Here is a 17,062-nt window from a genome sequence, read left to right as displayed (position 1 = left end):
CCCAAACTCAGTGCTGGGGACCCCCTGTGGCTGCTGGTTTTATTTCGAATTGGCCTCCTAGCCCAATTAAGTCAGCTGCTGTTATTTCCCAGTTTCTGTGTTTTGGAGTCAATTGAGAAATAACAAAAATAAGTTTAAAATTTTAATAAAGATATTACTAAATTAAAATAAGAGGATAGTTTTGGTTTTTTTTTTAAGCAATTTTCATCCTGATTTTCATTCTGCTTTTCCAGGTGTTCTGATTGTTTGATTTTCTTATCTAGTAATTAGCGGGTCTGACGCTAAAGTCATTGCAGCCTTTCATCATGGAGTGTCGCTTACCTGGCTGTCAGTTCTGTTTGTTTTAATTATTAGGATACAATGAAGGGGGGGGCCGGCGGCACGGTGGCGCAGTGGGTAGTGCTGCTGCCTCGCAGTTAGGAGACCTGGGTTTGCTTCCCGGGTCCTCCCTGTGTGGAGTTTGCATGTTCTCCCCGTGTCTGCGTGGGTGTCCTCCCACAGTCCAAAGACATGCTGGTTAGGTGCATTGGCGATCCTAAATTGTCCCTAGTGTGGGTGTTTGTCTGTGTGCCCTGCGGTGGGCTGGCACCCTGCCCAGGGTTTGTTTCCTGCCTTGCGCTCTGTGTTGGCTGGGATTGGCTCCAGCAGACCCTGAGACCCTGTAGTTAGGATATAGCGGGATGGATGGATGAAGGGGGCAAAGTGCACAAAAAAATAACGAAACAACGACGATAAGAGAGAGAGAGAGAGAGGTAAGCGTTTAAAGCAAAAGTAGAAATATTTCTAAATATCTTATAAATGTAAGAATCACACTGCTGTGCTTTTCTAAAGGCAGAATAAGAGAAGGGAGAAAAAGACCATCTAAAGAATTGAATTTGGAATTAAAACCTGCAGCAGCCACAGGGGGTCCTCAGGGCCGAGTTTGGGACCCACTGGATTAGTGCACAGCCACTGGGAGGTTCTATTATAACCCAAGCTAATAATACATTTTATTTATTCGTAGGCACCTTTCTAAACACTCGAGGACACTGAACAATAGATAAAAAAAATACATTATAAACAAAACTAAAAAATACAAAAATTAAAATCAGACAGAGCAATTATAATCAAAGAGAACAAGCCGTCTTAAACAGAGGAGTTTTAAGTTTAGATTTGAAAAGTGAGAATGAATGAATATTTCTAAGTTCAGATGGCAGTGAGTTCCAGAGCTCGAGAGCAGAGCAACTGAATGGAACCGGGGGTACAAAGGAAGGCCCACCTGCAAGCTGTCAGAGTCGTCTCCAGTGCTGCTGGGCAGGGTGGTCAGTGACTCCAGAGGAAGAGGAAAAGGAAGAACTCCACGTGGGCCTCAGGGGGGGGGTGAGCCCGGGATGCCAAGATTCACCGCTGAACCCTTCCGGAGGTGGTGTGGGCACATCAGAGGAAAGCCCAGAAGATACCACCACTCACCTGGCCATCCCACCGAGTCAAGATGTTGAAGGAGCGACTCCACCGAGAGGACAACACTGGAACTGCAGCTGTTTGTATCATCGGAGGCCACAACAGCACAGAAGGCCACCACGCAGAGTCTAGTCTCAGGTACGCCATTAGGGGCCAGTCACGTCCAGTCCCGCCCAGCCGATCCTTATTCATAAACAGATTCACTTAACATTTCCTAAAATAAAAAGCAGAGTAAAAATGAGCTCAGGCAAAGTAAAGCAGCCTGGATGAGAATGCGTTCATCTTGACTGAGCCACCAGGTGGCGCTCTCTGCCTTTGTATGCGGATTGGTGTCGGGTCAGATGTGGACCCTTGAATGGAATAATAATAATAATAATAATTCATTCCATTTATATAGCACTTTCCTCACCACTCAAAGCACTTCAGTGAGTGTGGAGCCACTTCAACCACCCAGTGCCCACATGGATGATGGCAGCTTTTTTTTTTTTTTCACCAGTGCCCTCACCAGACATGAGGCGTTAGGTGGTGAAGTGGTGAGAGGCACTTAGCCAATTAGAGATAGGGGGATGATTAGGGGGCCATGGACATTGAGATACCCCTTACTCTTTATGAATGACCACAGAGAGTCAGGACCTTAGGATTTATGTCTCATCTGAAGGACAGCACCATTTTTACAGCGTCACTGCACTGAGGTCCGCACACAGACCACAGGGTTAAGCGCCCGCCTACTGGCCTCACCAACACCTCTTCCAGTATCATCCCAGGCTTTTTCCTAGGTGGTCACCCATCCAAGTCCTGGGTGGGCCCTGAACATGCTGAGCTTCAGGTGGGTGACATCTTCTGAGGTGTGGGCAATGCGCAGTAAATCAAGAGGCGTCTTGGGCCGCCGTTACATACGAACACCAAACATGGACGTCCTTCCTTTACACCTACAGGGGGAGTCCCACCTGCTCTCGTTAGTGCAGCCAGGCAGACTGAAGAAATCAGCGGGGGGCTCACTGACCTCTGATGGCCGCGAAGCAGTTCAAAGCCACCAATCAGCATACAGCTAAATGGTGTGGTCCAGAAACCATTAAGAGTCACAGGTGGTGACCTTCTAATACATCAACGGGTAATCAGAGGAATATTTTTCTCATTTTAGTGTACAGGTGAGACTGTCAGGACGTTCAGCTCATGCCACAGAGACACCCCGTGGCCCCTCAGACATTGTGCTCCCCTCAAGTCCAGCGCTGTGGTCCTCGACTCGCCTCTTGGACGAGTGAGGGTCTTCTTGTGTTTTTTCATCTCGGCCTACCAGTACCCCCCCCATTCCATATTTGGCCTTTTCATCTCGGCCTCCTGTATTTCCCCAGGCTGTCTGTCTGGACTGGCAAGGCCTCCTAAAACGTCTCCTCATTCCAGAGACGCCCAGAAATTCTACAACCAGATTGATACAAAAAGCCTCAAAGCCCCCCACAAGTTACATACCCTGGGGCAGATCTACAATGAAACTAATGAAGCTGAAGCTTCAGGGCCCCCCCAATCCCAGAGGACTTTTAGCACACATTGCTTAAACATTTTGGGTGTCCAGTGCATGAGGAGGGCCTACATGTAGCGGTGAAACCTTCAAAAGTTTAGTGGTGATCAGTCGTGGAACAACCACACTGTGTGGTACAGCGGGTACACGGCTTAACATCTTAGTGGTCCGCTTTAAATGACTGAATGGCCAGCTCGATCTCCGTGGGTGGCGCTTTGGTGTGACTACTCGTGCTGCTGTGGGTAGCTGAGGCGAGATGCACCTCCACGTAAGGGCACAGTCTGTCTAATTACGTCATTGGCTTTCTGCTGTGCCCACAGGGCCGGGCACATAAGAGGGAGCTGGCGTGAGGAGAGGAGATCAGAAACAGAAATGGAAAGGAGTTTAAAGTAAGGAGTGAGAAGCGGGCAGGACGGTGGGAGAGAGCGCCAGTGCGTGAGAACGAGGGTGGGGTGGGCACTGGCGGCTGGTGAGCGTCTCAGGGGGCCAGAGTGAGCAGGAGGTGTGCTGCCCGCCCCGTACGTAATTCAGCGAATGTAGCCTCGCATTGTGAGCCTTACAGGAAGGACCCGAGCCCGGCTCCACATTGGGAGCCCTGGAAACTAAGGGGCCCGGAGCAGCAGTCGGAACGAAGGCCTGGGTCTGTCAGTGAGGGGTTGTGGGTCGGGAAGGGGCTGGGGTGGCGTGGTATCAAGAGGAGACGTCGCACCAGGGCTCATGTTTTTACGGATGGCGTCCTCCATGGTGTCTCTTTATGAAGAGTATTTTCTGGGTTGATTATTTTTAACCTCCACGAGCACTCGATTTGAAAAGGGGGACTGATTGGCCAGCAGCAGCCCCGCACAGGTCATGGGCGCCGTCAGTCTGGACGGTTTTAATAAAAGCACTTTGCTCTCAACACCTGATCCTTCACTATGTGTGCCTGTTTGTCCTCATCCCTCGGGAATGTTTCAGGCGGTAGTGGGTTCAAGAAGCTCCCCGGAAGGACCCGGAAACGAGGGGTCAGTACGCACTGTCACAGTGGTCACCCCGACCTCGTTTCTGGTTGCGAGAGGGACCCCCCACCCATAACAGTTCAAATTTCAGGACCCCAGGAATGTGGGACAGACCCAAGAGCAGCACTTTAGACAACTTCTTATGGGACTTGCTAAGGACTGACTTTGTAAAGCTTCTCCTTAAAACTCTAATATTTTTTAAAAATTAAAATAAGCGCGTCTGACAAAGTCAGTCTACAAAATCGAGGTCAGATACTACAGATGGTTCTGCTCCACACTACAACTGACCATCCCAGGGAGAAGAGAGGTGACCAAGAGCCCGATGGTCACTCTGGATGAACCTCAGACCACCTATGAGGAGGTGGGAGAAACTTCCAGAAGGACAAGCAGCGCACGTCACAGTTCTGGACTTTGTGACTGAGTGGCCTCTCCTCAGTAAAAGCAGCATTGGAAGAGCAGTTGGAGTTTGCATGAAGGTAACTAAGGGACCCTCAGGAACCCTAAAATCAGGCAGGTAGTGAGACTTAGTGGTTAAGGCTCTGGACTTCAGAAACCTGAGGTTTTGGACTCCAGTCCTGCTACAGATTCTGTGTGAGAGCCTGAGCTCCAACAGGGAAAACAAAAAAGAAAAATGAAATCAAATAAACCTCAAATGATGAAAGTTGGCCTGAATAAAGGTGTTTGCCAAATAAGAAAGAAGAACAAAAGAACATGAAGAACAACAACAAGAACATGAAGTACAAGAAGAACAAGAACAACAAAAATGAAGAATATGAAGAAACAGAACAAGAACATGATGAAGAAAATGAACAAGAAGAACATGAAGATCACGAAGAACAAGAACATGAAAAAGTACATGAACAAGAACAAAAACATCAAGAACATGAAGATGAAGAACATGATGAAGAAGAATAAGAACATGAAGGAAAACAAAAACATGAAGAAGAACAAGAACATGAAGGTCAAGAAGAACATGAAGAAAAACATGAAGAACAAGAACATGAAGTAGAACAAGAACAAACAAAAACGAAGAATATGAAGAAGCAGAACAAGAACATGAAGAAGAAAATGAAGAACATGAAGATGATAAAGATGATGAAGAACAAGAAATGAAGAAGAACATGACAAAGAACACGAAGAAAAAGAACATTAAGAAGTACATGAACAAGAACAAAAACATCAAGAACATGAAGATGAAGAACAAGAACATGATGAACAATAACATGAAGAACATGATGAAGAACAATAACAAGAACATGAAGAAGGAGAACAAGAAAATTAAGAAAAAGAACATGAAGGTCAAGAAGAACAAAAAAATGAAGAAAAACATGAAGAAGAACAAGAAGAAGGAGAAGAAAGAGATGAAGAATCATCATCAGCTCTGGTCTGATGAAGCCAAGATTAGCATCACGTCGGGAGGAAAGCAAGCACCACTCATCACTTGTGCAATGGTTTGGGGGACTCATCAGGGTTGAGGTGAAGCTGAATGTGACAAAGTGCTGAGATGAAGACCTGCTCAGAGACTTCTGTGGACCTCAAAGCCTTGCCATCCAACAAGACGGTGACGCTCAACACAAAGATGACACGGAGTGACTTGGAGTCGACTCTGGGGATGTGCAGACCCCACACTTAAACCCAATCACACATGTCCAGGGTGTCGGTCCTTACATTTTTTTTGTTCTTGTGACTCAATCTTACTTCTGTGGAGCAGTGGGTGGACAATCATTGCCAGTGACCATTTGTCCTGGGGGTACACTCAACGCTTCCATGGGGTATTTCAGGGTTTTTTTTGTTTTTTTTTTATCAAATCTGCAGCGATTTGTCAAGTCCGATTTTCATTTTGTCATCGGGGTGCTGAGTGTTGTTTGTTGGAGGAGAAAATTGGACTGCAATGATTTTAACACAAGATAAGAAAATGTGAAGACAGTGAAGGGGTCCGAAGACTTTGTGAAGATAGCGCTGTAGAGAGACAGAACCTTCTTTGTCCCAATGACAAATTTATCTTTTAGGAAATGCAAAAACAGACCAGCCAATAAATATTAAAAAAAAAAAAAAAAAAAAAAAAAAATGAAGTGTGACCAGAGCCATGAGACCCCACATGTGCTCTTAACCCCCTGGCATCGACTCGTCCTCCAACCCAAAGACCCTTGAACTCCAGCGATATCTGCAGGACCCTTTTCAGAGTGTTTTCTGGACTTTTCTTAACTTTTAAGAGTGAAGTGCAGTCCGGTAAGATGTCGGCCAAAGCCAGCCACTCCAGTAGAAGCGAGGTGGCCTTTTGTGTGCACCCTTTCTGGGCAGGGCAGCTTGGTGAGTTTCAGCTCTGCTTCTCTAGATGTTTTTACAACAACTAGGGGGCTCCACCCGCTGCTCGCCCACCCCCCAGGTTTGGTTTACCGGATATACAATTTTAAGAGATTGTCATTTTCATGGGAATTGTTACATATTCATTATTTTCACTTTTACTTTATAACTTTAGTAAAAACAGTATTTGGAATTAACTTTTCTTCAAGATCGCATTGATTCCGTGTTTGGACTGACATCGTGACAACACAACATATAACTGTCCGTGAGTGAAAATCGTTTCTTTTTCTCTAATAAATAAAGCGACTTTCTGGAATGTTTGTCCCTGCTCTTTCTTCTTCGCTTAGTCGCTGAACGTATACAATTATTGTCCTGATCAAATTTATAAGAGCTGAGAGCGCAGGAAGCGTTTCTGATGAAAGCATTCACACGACTGAGAGGTGAGATGACGGTGGTCTTGTATGAAAATAGTGGTAAGTACGGCGTGACTTGAAAGAATCGCATGGTAAAAGTCTCCATCTCATGGGACTTCATACCACCGTTTTTGGAATCTTTTAATTCTCACTGGCAACATGAATTAGATGATCTACAAGTCTCCAACTTAAAGTTTAAATCCGAACAATATATTAGATCTCTTTTTGCTGTTCTTTCACCGAGTAATAATTTCCGTTTGTTTGCGCTAATGCGATCTTTACTATTATTTTATTGAGACATTCCAATTTTCGTACTTCCATTATCTCTAACCTGCTCTGCATGTGTACCGCGCCAACGTTTTTGAATTCTTTACGACGTTCTACTTTGTCATCTACTCTGTTTTTTATTTCCGGCCCCGGGTGTGGACTCGTCTCGCACAACGTGTAAGTGTCTCTCCAAGAAAATCACGTCTCGTCTCCTTCCAAGATTTGTTTTTAATAGAGAGACATAAGAAATCAGACAAGCGAGAGGAGACCATGCAGTCCATTTGTCACCCTTTGGTTTGGCAGGTCGCTAAGCCGTCCAAGCACCAATACATCTTGAAGGTGGTCAAGGGTTCTTCTTCAGCTACAGACAATTTGTGGCCACTTGTTAAATTTAATCATAACAGTTTGGGGGCTTCATCATTTTATACAAGCCGTTTTTATTTGTTTTATGTCTAAAAACACAGATGTGGACAAATGTGTTGGAACCCTTAGCGCTCACTGAAAAAGTGCCATCTGCCTCTTGAAAAATGAAGAAATTGAGAGGCAGTTGTCCCCTGTGTACCTGCACATCATTTGAGATGTCATTAAGTGTGACAAGAGATCAAGTATGACTTATTCTACTAAAGGCCTTCTAAAATGGCCTGGACACAAATTGTTGGGACCCCTAGAAAAGATCCTCAATCATTGGATTTGAGGGATTTTTCAAACTCGCCGTTTCCTTGAATTCGTATCACACGTGTCTCCAATCGGTAATTCAGTTGATTTAAATGAAGAAAAGTCGTCACTCTGCTGTTTGGTGACATTGTGTGTCCCACACTGAACCAGGAGCAGAGAGTCGTCCGAGGAGATCAGAAAGAAATAAGAGACAAGCATGTGAAAGACAAAGGCTAGGAGACCACCATCTCCAAGCAGCTTGATGTTCCTGGGTCAACAGTGTCAAATATTATGAAGAAGTTGAAGATCCATGAGACTGTACAGTAGACAACGTCCTTGGACGCGGCCACAAGAGGAAAAATCGACCCCAAAATGGGCAAGAGAGTGAGAATGGAAGACAGAAAGCCGAGAACAATTTCCAAAGAGACAGCAGCTGAACTCCTAAGGTCAGGGGACCACCAGTGTCTGATCGCACCATCTGAGTGACAGTGGGCTTCATGTAAGAAGACCCAGGAGGACTCCACATAAACTGGAATTTACTAAAACACATATCGGCAAGCCACAATGTTTCCACAACTGGAGCTTTTCAGAAAATCACATCAGCTCTGTGTCGACAGACGACAAACAAGAAGCTTCCAAAGAAAAGACCACCATAACTACTGTGAAACATGGAGGAAGCTCAGTTCTGTTTTGGGGCTGCTTTGCTGCATCTGGCACAGGGTGCCTTGAGTCTGATGAGGGAACAATGAAATCTCAAGACTCATCAAGGCATTCTGGAGTGAAATGTCCTGCCCAGTGCCTGAAAGTTCAGTCTCAGTCGCAGCTCATGGACCCTCCAACAGGATAAGGAGCCAAAACACACAGCGAAAAGGACCCAAGAACGGCTAAGAAGAGCAAAACATTTGACTGTCCTGAAGTGGCCTTCTATGAGCCCTGATTTCAATCCCATCAAACATCTATGGAAGAAGTGAAAGATACCATCTGGAGAAGACCCTTCACACCTGACCAAGCTGGAGCAGTTTGCTCAGGATGAGTGGGCTGAACACCCTGTGGACAGCTGACAGAAGTCACTTATGTGCAGGGATTACCAACTCAAAAGGGTGCATAGACAAATATGAGGTTAAGGGTCCCACCATTTCTGTCTGTGCCATTTTCATATTTGTTTCTGAAATATTCTGTTCAATTAAAACTCTACAGCAGGGGTCCTCAATCCCAGTCCTGGAGGGCCGCAGTGACTGCAGGTTTTTATTCTAGCCCCGTTGCTTAATTACAAAGCAATTCTTGCCAATAATTTAATTTCATGGGTTGTTGGTGCTTTAACTCTGCCATGTCAGCTCATTCTCATATCTGAGATTTTCTTCCCCTTTCTAAGGATCTCATCCAAATGATTTGAAGGCTAAAACAGAGGAGTCATTCTCAGTCCTTCACTTTCCCTCAAAGTATTTAATTAAACCAAATAGTGCAGGATAAATACACACAGGCGGAAAAGGTAATGCTGGTCTCTTTTGTCATTTGCATGTTATTGCTAATTAGGAGCCATTAAAAACCAAGAATACAGCTGTTTAAGAATAAAATACGCAATAAGGGTCCACGATCTTAACGAGCGAGACCACTAAAGTGAAGCAGAAGTGTCACTGGAGCACTAAGATAGATATGAAAGGCACTATATAATAGATAGATAGAATTTGGTATAGTAGCCAGCGATAGATAGATAGATAGATAGATAGATAGATAGATAGATAGATAGATACTTTATTAATCCCAAGGGGAAATTCCCATACTCCAGCAGCAGCATATTGATAAAAACAATATTAAAGAGTGATAACAATGCAGGTATAACGGACAATAACTTTGTATAATGTTAACGTTTACCCCCCCCCCCCCGGGTGGAATTGAAGAGTCACATAGTGTGGTGGAGGAATGATCTCCTCAGTCTGTCCGTGGAGCAGGACGGTGACAGCAGTCTGTCACTGAAGCTGCTCCTCTGTCTGGAGATGATCCTGTTCAGTGGATTCTCCATGATTGACAGGAGTCTGCTCAGCTCCCGTCGCTCTGACACAGATGTCAAACTGTCCAGCTCCATGCCAACAATAGAGCTTGCCTTCCTCACCAGTTTGTCCAGGCGTGAGGCGTCTTTCCTCTTAATGCTGCCTCCCCAGCACACCACCGCGTAGAAGAGGGCGCTCGCCACAACCGTCTGATAGAACATCTGCAGCATCTTATTGCAGATGTTGAAGGATGCCAGCCTTCTAAGGAAGTATAGTTGGCTCTGTCCTCTCTTGCACAGAGCATCAGTATTTGCAGTCCAGTCCAATTTATCATTCAGCTGCACTCCCAGGTATTTATAGGTCTGCACCATCTGCACACAGTCACCTCTGATGATCACGGGGTCCATGAGGGGCCTGGGCCTCCTAAAATCCACCACCAGCTCCTTGGTTTTGCTGGTGTTCAGGTGTAGGTGGTTTGAGTCGCACCATTGAATAAAGTCCTTGATTAGGTTCCTATACTCCTCCTCCTGCTCACGATAGCAGTGTCGTCAGCGAACTTTTGCACATGGCAGGACTCCAAGTTGTATTGGAAGTCCGATGGCTGAGCAGGATAGGAGAAAGTACAGTCCCCTACGGCGCTCCTGTGCTGCTGACCACAATGTCAGACCTGCAGTTCCAGAGACGCACATACTGAGGTCTGTCTGTAAGATAGTCCACGATCCAGGACACCAGGTATGAATCTACTCCCATTTCTGTCAGCTTGCCCCTAAGGAGCAGAGGTTGGATGGTGTTGAAGGCGCTAGAGAAGTCCAGAAACATAATTCTTACTGCACCACTGCCTCTGTCCAAGTGAGAGAGGGTTCGGTGTAGCACAGAGATGATGGCATCCTCCGCTCCCACCTTCTCCTGGTATGCGAACTGCAGAGGGTCGAGGGCGTGGCGGACCTGTGGCCTCAGGTGGTGAAGCAGCAGCCGCTCCATGGTCTTCATCACATGTGACGTCAGAGCGACAGGCCGGAAGTCATTTAGCTCACTAGGACGTGATACCTTTGGGACTGGGGTGATCCAAGATGTTTTCCAAAGCCTCGGGACTCTCCCCTGTTCCAGGCTCAGGTTGAAGATGCGCTGTAGAGGACTCCCCAGCTCCAATGCAAAGACCTTCAGCAGTCGTTGCGATACTCCATCTGGACCCGCTGTTGTAATTGTGGTAAGGGCTTCTTATTAAGCAACTGGGTTGGAACAAAAACCTGCAGCCCTCCAGGACCGTGATTGAGAACCCCTGCTCTAAAGCAAAGTCCAATTTTTGCTAAACAGTAAGGGGTGCCAATGACTTTTGCCAGTTTCAAGTTATTTCAGAGACAATTGTGGGTTTTTCTTTTATCATGAAGGGGCTACCAGCAGATTTAAGAAGAAATAAGTGGATAGGACTGGCGAGCTCTGTTGGGCTGAATGGCCTGTTCTCGTCCAGAGTGTTCTAATTTGTCCAACATCAGAAGCGAAAGGGTCGGCTCTGCGGAGTGAAGAGCAGCGGATGCCGATTACTTTTGTCAGTTTCAATGTATGTCGAGGAAATTTGTGATTCGTTTCTAAACTGTGGACGGTGCCAGGTTAGTACCGAGATGTTTTTTAACTCGGTGGGTGGCAGCAGGTGGGCACTGCCACACAACATCAGAGCACCTTAGTGTTGCTGTACAGTAATCCCTCGCTATATCGCGCTTCGCCTTTCGCGGCTTCACTCCATTGCGGATTTTATATGTAAGCATATCGCAGATTTTTTACTGGTTCGCGGATTTCTGCGGACAATGGGTCTTTTAATTTCTGGTACATGCTTCCTCAGTTGGTTTGCCCAGTTGATTTCATACAAGGGACGCTATTGGCAGATGGCTGAGAAGCTACCCAACTTACTTTTCTCTCTCTCTTGCGCTGACTTTCTCTGATCCTGATGTAGGGGGATTGAGCAGGGGGGCTGTTTGCACACCTAGACGATACGGACGATTGTCTAAAAATGCTGAAAGATTATCTTCACGTTGCTACCTTCTGTGCAGCTGCTTCCTGAAGCGACATGCTGTACGGTGCTTCGCATACTTAAAAGCACGAAGGGCACGTATTGATTTTCGATTGTTTGTTTTTCTCTGTCTCTCTCTCTCCCTGCTCCTGACGGAGGGGGTGTGAGCTGCCGCCTTCAACAGCTTTGTGCCGCGGTGCTTCGCATACTTAAAAGCCAAACAGCCCTATTGATTTGTTTGCTTTTCTCTATCTCTCTGACATGCTCTGCTCCTGATGCGCACTCCTTTGAAGAGGAAGATATGTTTGCATTCTTTTAATTGTGAGACAGAACTGTCATCTCTGTCTTGTCATGGAGCACAGTTTAAACTTTTGAAAAAGAGACAAATGTTTGTTTGCAGTGTTTGAATAACATTCCTGTCTCTCTACAACCTCCTGTGTTTCTGCGCAAATCTGTGACCCAAGCATGACAATATAAAAATAACCATATAAACATATGGTTTCTACTTCGCAGATTTTCTTATTTCGCGGGTGGCTCTGGAATGCAACCCCCGCGATGTAGGAGGGATTACTGTATTTGCTTTTTACATTTCTAGAAAGTTTGTTTTCTGCCGACGTGCAAACCGCTCATGTTAAACAGCAGTGAACACATGACGGTAAATAAAGCTTGTCACCTTCGCATTGCCGTCACAATACTTTTAATATAAATACGTTGCACCTACTTCTGTAAAACTCTGCATTAATATGACATTTTGAATAAATAGGCAGAAGTCATACGCTTCATACATCCCCCCCCCCCCCACTGTGAAATCTTTTAAATAAAACTTGACAATTTATAAAAACTAAATGAAAATATAAACTGTGTTCAAAGGTATTTTAATGTAAACCACTGTGAAAACCATTTAATTTTTTTCATTACATATCATTTATTTTTAAATGTTGTTATTAACTGTAAAAGTAGATCTGATTATTGCAAGCTCCAAAGTAATGTACAATAGTCTCCTTAACATTAAAAGAGATATCATCATGTACACTTGTATCATTTATCCACAGCTGTTAAAAATAACAAAAAAACAACAAAACAAACAAAACAAAACAAAAAAAAAAGACTAAAATAAGACGTTGACCTGCGGCCTCAGGAGACCACCAGCGGCGGTGGCGGCACTTGTGCTTCTCTGTCGGGCCGCTGCTCCTCCTGACCTCACCTTATAAACGCAGAATTCTCGTGTTTCTCTCCCGTCCGCCGTCCCTCCTTCCTTTTGTGTCCTCCTCGTCTTCGCTTTGCCCTGTCATGTCCTAAGACGGCAGGGGGCAGGAACAACACGTCACCCTGGGGAACAAGTTTATTGTGTTTTGGGATGTTACAGTGGTTGCTCAACATGTTTGCTTTTTCTCTTTCTTTCTTTCTTCCTCTCTCATTGAGCTACAAAAGGGTTAGATGAAATCTCTTCATTACAAATTGACAAAGGTAAAACAGAGTTCACAACAGCATGTACCACATAACTGGAAATGGATCTGGGTTTAATATAAATGACATAATTCCTAATAATCTACAGCTATTTTATTTAACTTCATACAGATAATGGATTAGGCTAAAATGCACCATAATATTTGGTTGACTTTAGGAACATTTTCCTTATTACATCACAAAATACATTTTGATATCCCAAAGAAGCAAGACTTGCAAGTAGGTATTTAAACATAACTAAATCTACAGCTACAAAATTCTACTCCAGTCACGTTTACCGTCTTTGAATCTTCGTCCAGTCTTCAAAGGATAAAAGTCGAGAGTAGAATCAGTATAACATATACACAGAAGTCCGTATTGTAAAGGCTATAAAGATTTGTTGCACATTGTAAAGTCGCCTCCTGGTTCTTCACACTGCACAAGAGGACATTTTATTTATGTGGCGTATCTCTTGGTCCACTGTCTGGCTATCCTGTCATGCTCTGCTCTGTTGGTCAAATACTGAGTGGCTATGCTCCCGACAAGAGGGTCCGCTGCAAAAGAGAAAAGGTAAAATAGATAAATAAATGGAAATTGAAACATCAGACAGCCAAGTAAACCAGCAGACTGACTCCGCGGCCCTCCAGTTCAGCTATGCAGCACATTCTGCCCTTTGACACACAAACATGAAAGGCCGCCACAGTCCACATTCTCTAGCTACCTCGCTCCGTTCGTGTCAAACAAATTCAACTCGGCCTTGAAATTACAAATGGCTCGACAGAGTGAGAAGATTCTTGTTTCTCTAAAGGTTCTTTTTGCATTGAGTATCTGTAGTGTCAAAGTACACAAAATGGTAAACAATAATCTGGGGGGCACTCAGTTCTCATTTTAATGTGGCACCTTCCACAGCAGGTTGGCTTTAAGCCCGGCGTAGTGTGCTCAATTTAAACCAGCAAACTGTTTGAGAGTACGGATTGTAATAATAAAACACAATGGGAGTAGACTGGGACGTCACGGATATGCACTTAAGGCCAAGTGCTAACAAAACAGAGGACGGTGAAACAAATACTAAAAAGGCAAAAGGTTTCATCAACTTCAGCTCTAAATAAAGCAACAGGACATGGTGCTAAAAAAAATGTATTAAAAGATTAAAAAAAGGAAACAAAACAGGGTCCAGTGTTGAGAAAATTAAAAATTAGTGTGGACACCAGGGCAGTGTACAGCTCGCCAAACCCCGGACACAACAGACACAGAGGCCAAGAGTTTCCCACAACACACTCCTTTATTCAGCTGTGGAAACGCCTTTCCTTCGCTCCCCACAGCGACACAAAGCACAAGCACCGATTAGCACCAATGCATTGTCCCCTTTCTTCTTTCTCTCTGCCTCCATTCCTCCTCCTCCTCCTCCTCCTCCTCCTCCTCTTCTAGTAAGCTTTGTCCACCTCCTCCCGACTCTGGCTCTTTGAGTTGTGGCAGCAGGCCCCTCTTACAGAGCCCCCCGAAGTGCTCCAGGTGTTCCACGATCTCCTCACTGCTGCCATTTTGGGTGTGGCAGCAGCCCTGCAAATGAGGGCTCTCACCATTCTCTACACGCCACAGCAGGGCTGAGCTTCCGTGTTTTCCCAGGGGAGGTTTTGCCACATGCAAGCGCCTTCCATTATGGAGGCATCCCAGCTGGGTAAGAATCCCGGTTGTCTGTTACACCAGGCAGATGAAATGCAGCCTTCAATTCCTGAAGCCTCCCCATTTTACCCAAAGCTTTCAAGTAATGCATGTTATGTTTTTATTTTTACCTAACAGTTTTTATAGTGATGACTTCCCAAAGTACAGTTATTCCTTGTGAAGACAAAAAAGCCAAAGACAATTTCCGAAGAGATAGCTGCTGAACTCCAAGGTCAGGGGCCATCAGTGTCTGATCGCAGCATCTGAGTGACAGTGGGCTCAATGTAAGACCACCCAGGAGGACTCCACATAAAAAAAACCAAACTGGAATTTGCTAAAAACACATATCGACAAGTCACAATGTTTCCTTTGGACAGATGAGACACAACTGGCGCTTTTTGGCAAATCGCATCAGCTCTGTGACCACAGATGAAAAACGAGCTTCCAAAGAAAAGACCACCATACCTACCGTGAAACATGAAGGAGGCTCAGTTCTGTTTTGGGGCTGCTTTGCTGCATCTGGCACAGGGTGCCTTGAGTCTGTGTAGGGAACAATGAAATCTCAATACTATCAAGGCATTCTGGAGTGAAATGTCCTGCCCAGAGCCTGAAAGTTCAGTCTCAGGCACTGCTCATGGACCCTCCAACAGGATAAGGGGCCAAAACACACAGCGAAAAGGACCTAAGAATGGCTAAGAAGAACAAAACATTGGACTGTCCTGAAGTGACCTGCTGTGAGCCTTGATTTCAATCCCATCGAACATTTATGGAAAGAAGTGAAACATACCGTCTGGAGAGGAATCCCAGCCGGGTAAGAATCCCGGGTGTCTGTTACACCAGGCAGATGAAATGCAGCCTTAAATTCCTGAAGCCTCCTGGGCCACACTTTACTCAAAGCTTTCAACCCAAGATCAACAAATTCTTCAGGATAATGTTCAAGCATCAGTCACAAAGTTGAAGTTACGTAGGGGTTGGATATTCCAACAAGACAATGACCCAAAACACAGTTGAAAATCTACAAAGGCATTCATGCAGAGGGAGAAGTACAATGTTCTGGAATGGCCGTCACAATCCCCTGACTTGAATATCATTGAAAATCTATGGGATGATCTGAAGCCCGCTGTCCATCAAATTGAACTGAACTGGAGAGATTTTGTATGAAGAATGGTCAGAAATACCTCCATCCAGAATCCAGACACTCGTCAAAGGCTATAGGAGGACAGCGTCTAGAGGCTGTTAGATTTGCAAAAGGAGGCTCAACTAAGTATTGATGTCATATCTCTGTTCGGGTGCCCACATTTATGCACCTGTCTAATTTTGTTATGATGCATATTGCATATTTTCAGTTAATCCAATAAATTTAATGTCACTGCTGAAATCCTACTGTTTCCATAAGGCATGTCAGATATTAAAAGGAAGTTGCTACTTTGAAAGCTCAGCCAATGAGAAACAAACATCCAAAGAATTAAGAGGGGTTCCCAAACCTTTTCATATGACTGTATATATAAATGATATGTACTTACTGTATACTGCAACAACCACCACCATCTTCACACCTGCTGGTGTGGCCGCAGCGACAGTTTCAAGAATTTTCAGGATATACCTTACTGTCGTCTCATTAAAGGAATACTCCACCAAAAAACAGTATTTTTTAAAGTGCTACTTACCCCATGTAGTTTTTTAGTGGTAGCCGAGAAAAACTTTTAATGATGAAATCTTGAATATTGAAACTCAAGAGAGCCCAGCAGTGACTAATTCTGAACAGCAGCAGATGATGTGACAAATGTCCAAGGAAAAAAGAAAATACATTTTTTTGAAGTAACTCCTGTTGCATAATCCACATGTCTGATAGCCAGGCACATGGTCAAAATGTGCCAAATGTATACAATTTGTGTTAACAAATATTAACAGTTACTTCCTGGGAAAGTGGTGTTCACAGTAAATAGGAAAGATGTTGTTCCCATAATGCTTTGTGTTTGCCTGCCACTCCCCCTCATTCGCTGGCTGAGAGTCCCATCTTTAATTCAAAATGCATAGCATTGTGGGGATATTTTACCCGTTTACTACTCGCCAAACTTTCAAAATATTTTCCATGTAATTGCTGATTACAAACTCGCAAATAGAAGAATCTGTGAATCGTAAACCCGCAAATGAGAGAAAGTGAAACCTCCCAGAAATTCCTAATAAAATAAATTAAAAAGTTAAAAAGTTTAAATACTGTTTATATCTCATAGTAAGATACATTTTATTAAGAAGTGACACAAAATAACTAAAGCTAATGAACTTTATTGATCGATTTACAAGCTAAATTCTCCACTGTTCAAGTTAACGCGTTATATTATGGTCACGTGACTCAAGTGGTCCAATCATCT

General features: G+C 44.5%; 1 protein-coding gene across 2 annotated transcripts in view; it reads right to left on the bottom strand.

Moving 5' to 3' along the window:
* Positions 1-12,438: 12,438 nt before the first annotated feature.
* Positions 12,439-17,062, bottom strand: part of ube2e3 (ubiquitin-conjugating enzyme E2E 3 (UBC4/5 homolog, yeast)) — a 182,755-nt gene continuing 178,131 nt past the window's right edge. For both annotated transcript variants that reach the window (XM_028806205.2, XM_028806204.2), the window contains exon 6: positions 12,439-13,582. In XM_028806205.2, the coding sequence (XP_028662038.1) occupies positions 13,485-13,582 (98 nt within the window). In that variant the 3' untranslated portion in view covers positions 12,439-13,484. The remainder of the gene's footprint in view (positions 13,583-17,062) is intronic.

The sequence above is a fragment of the Erpetoichthys calabaricus genome, chromosome 8 (genome assembly GCF_900747795.2).
Source record: "Erpetoichthys calabaricus chromosome 8, fErpCal1.3, whole genome shotgun sequence".
Classification (NCBI taxonomy): Eukaryota; Metazoa; Chordata; class Cladistia; order Polypteriformes; family Polypteridae; genus Erpetoichthys; species Erpetoichthys calabaricus.
Note: the sequence above shows the minus strand (reverse complement) of the source record. Positions and strands in the feature narration are given on the sequence as shown.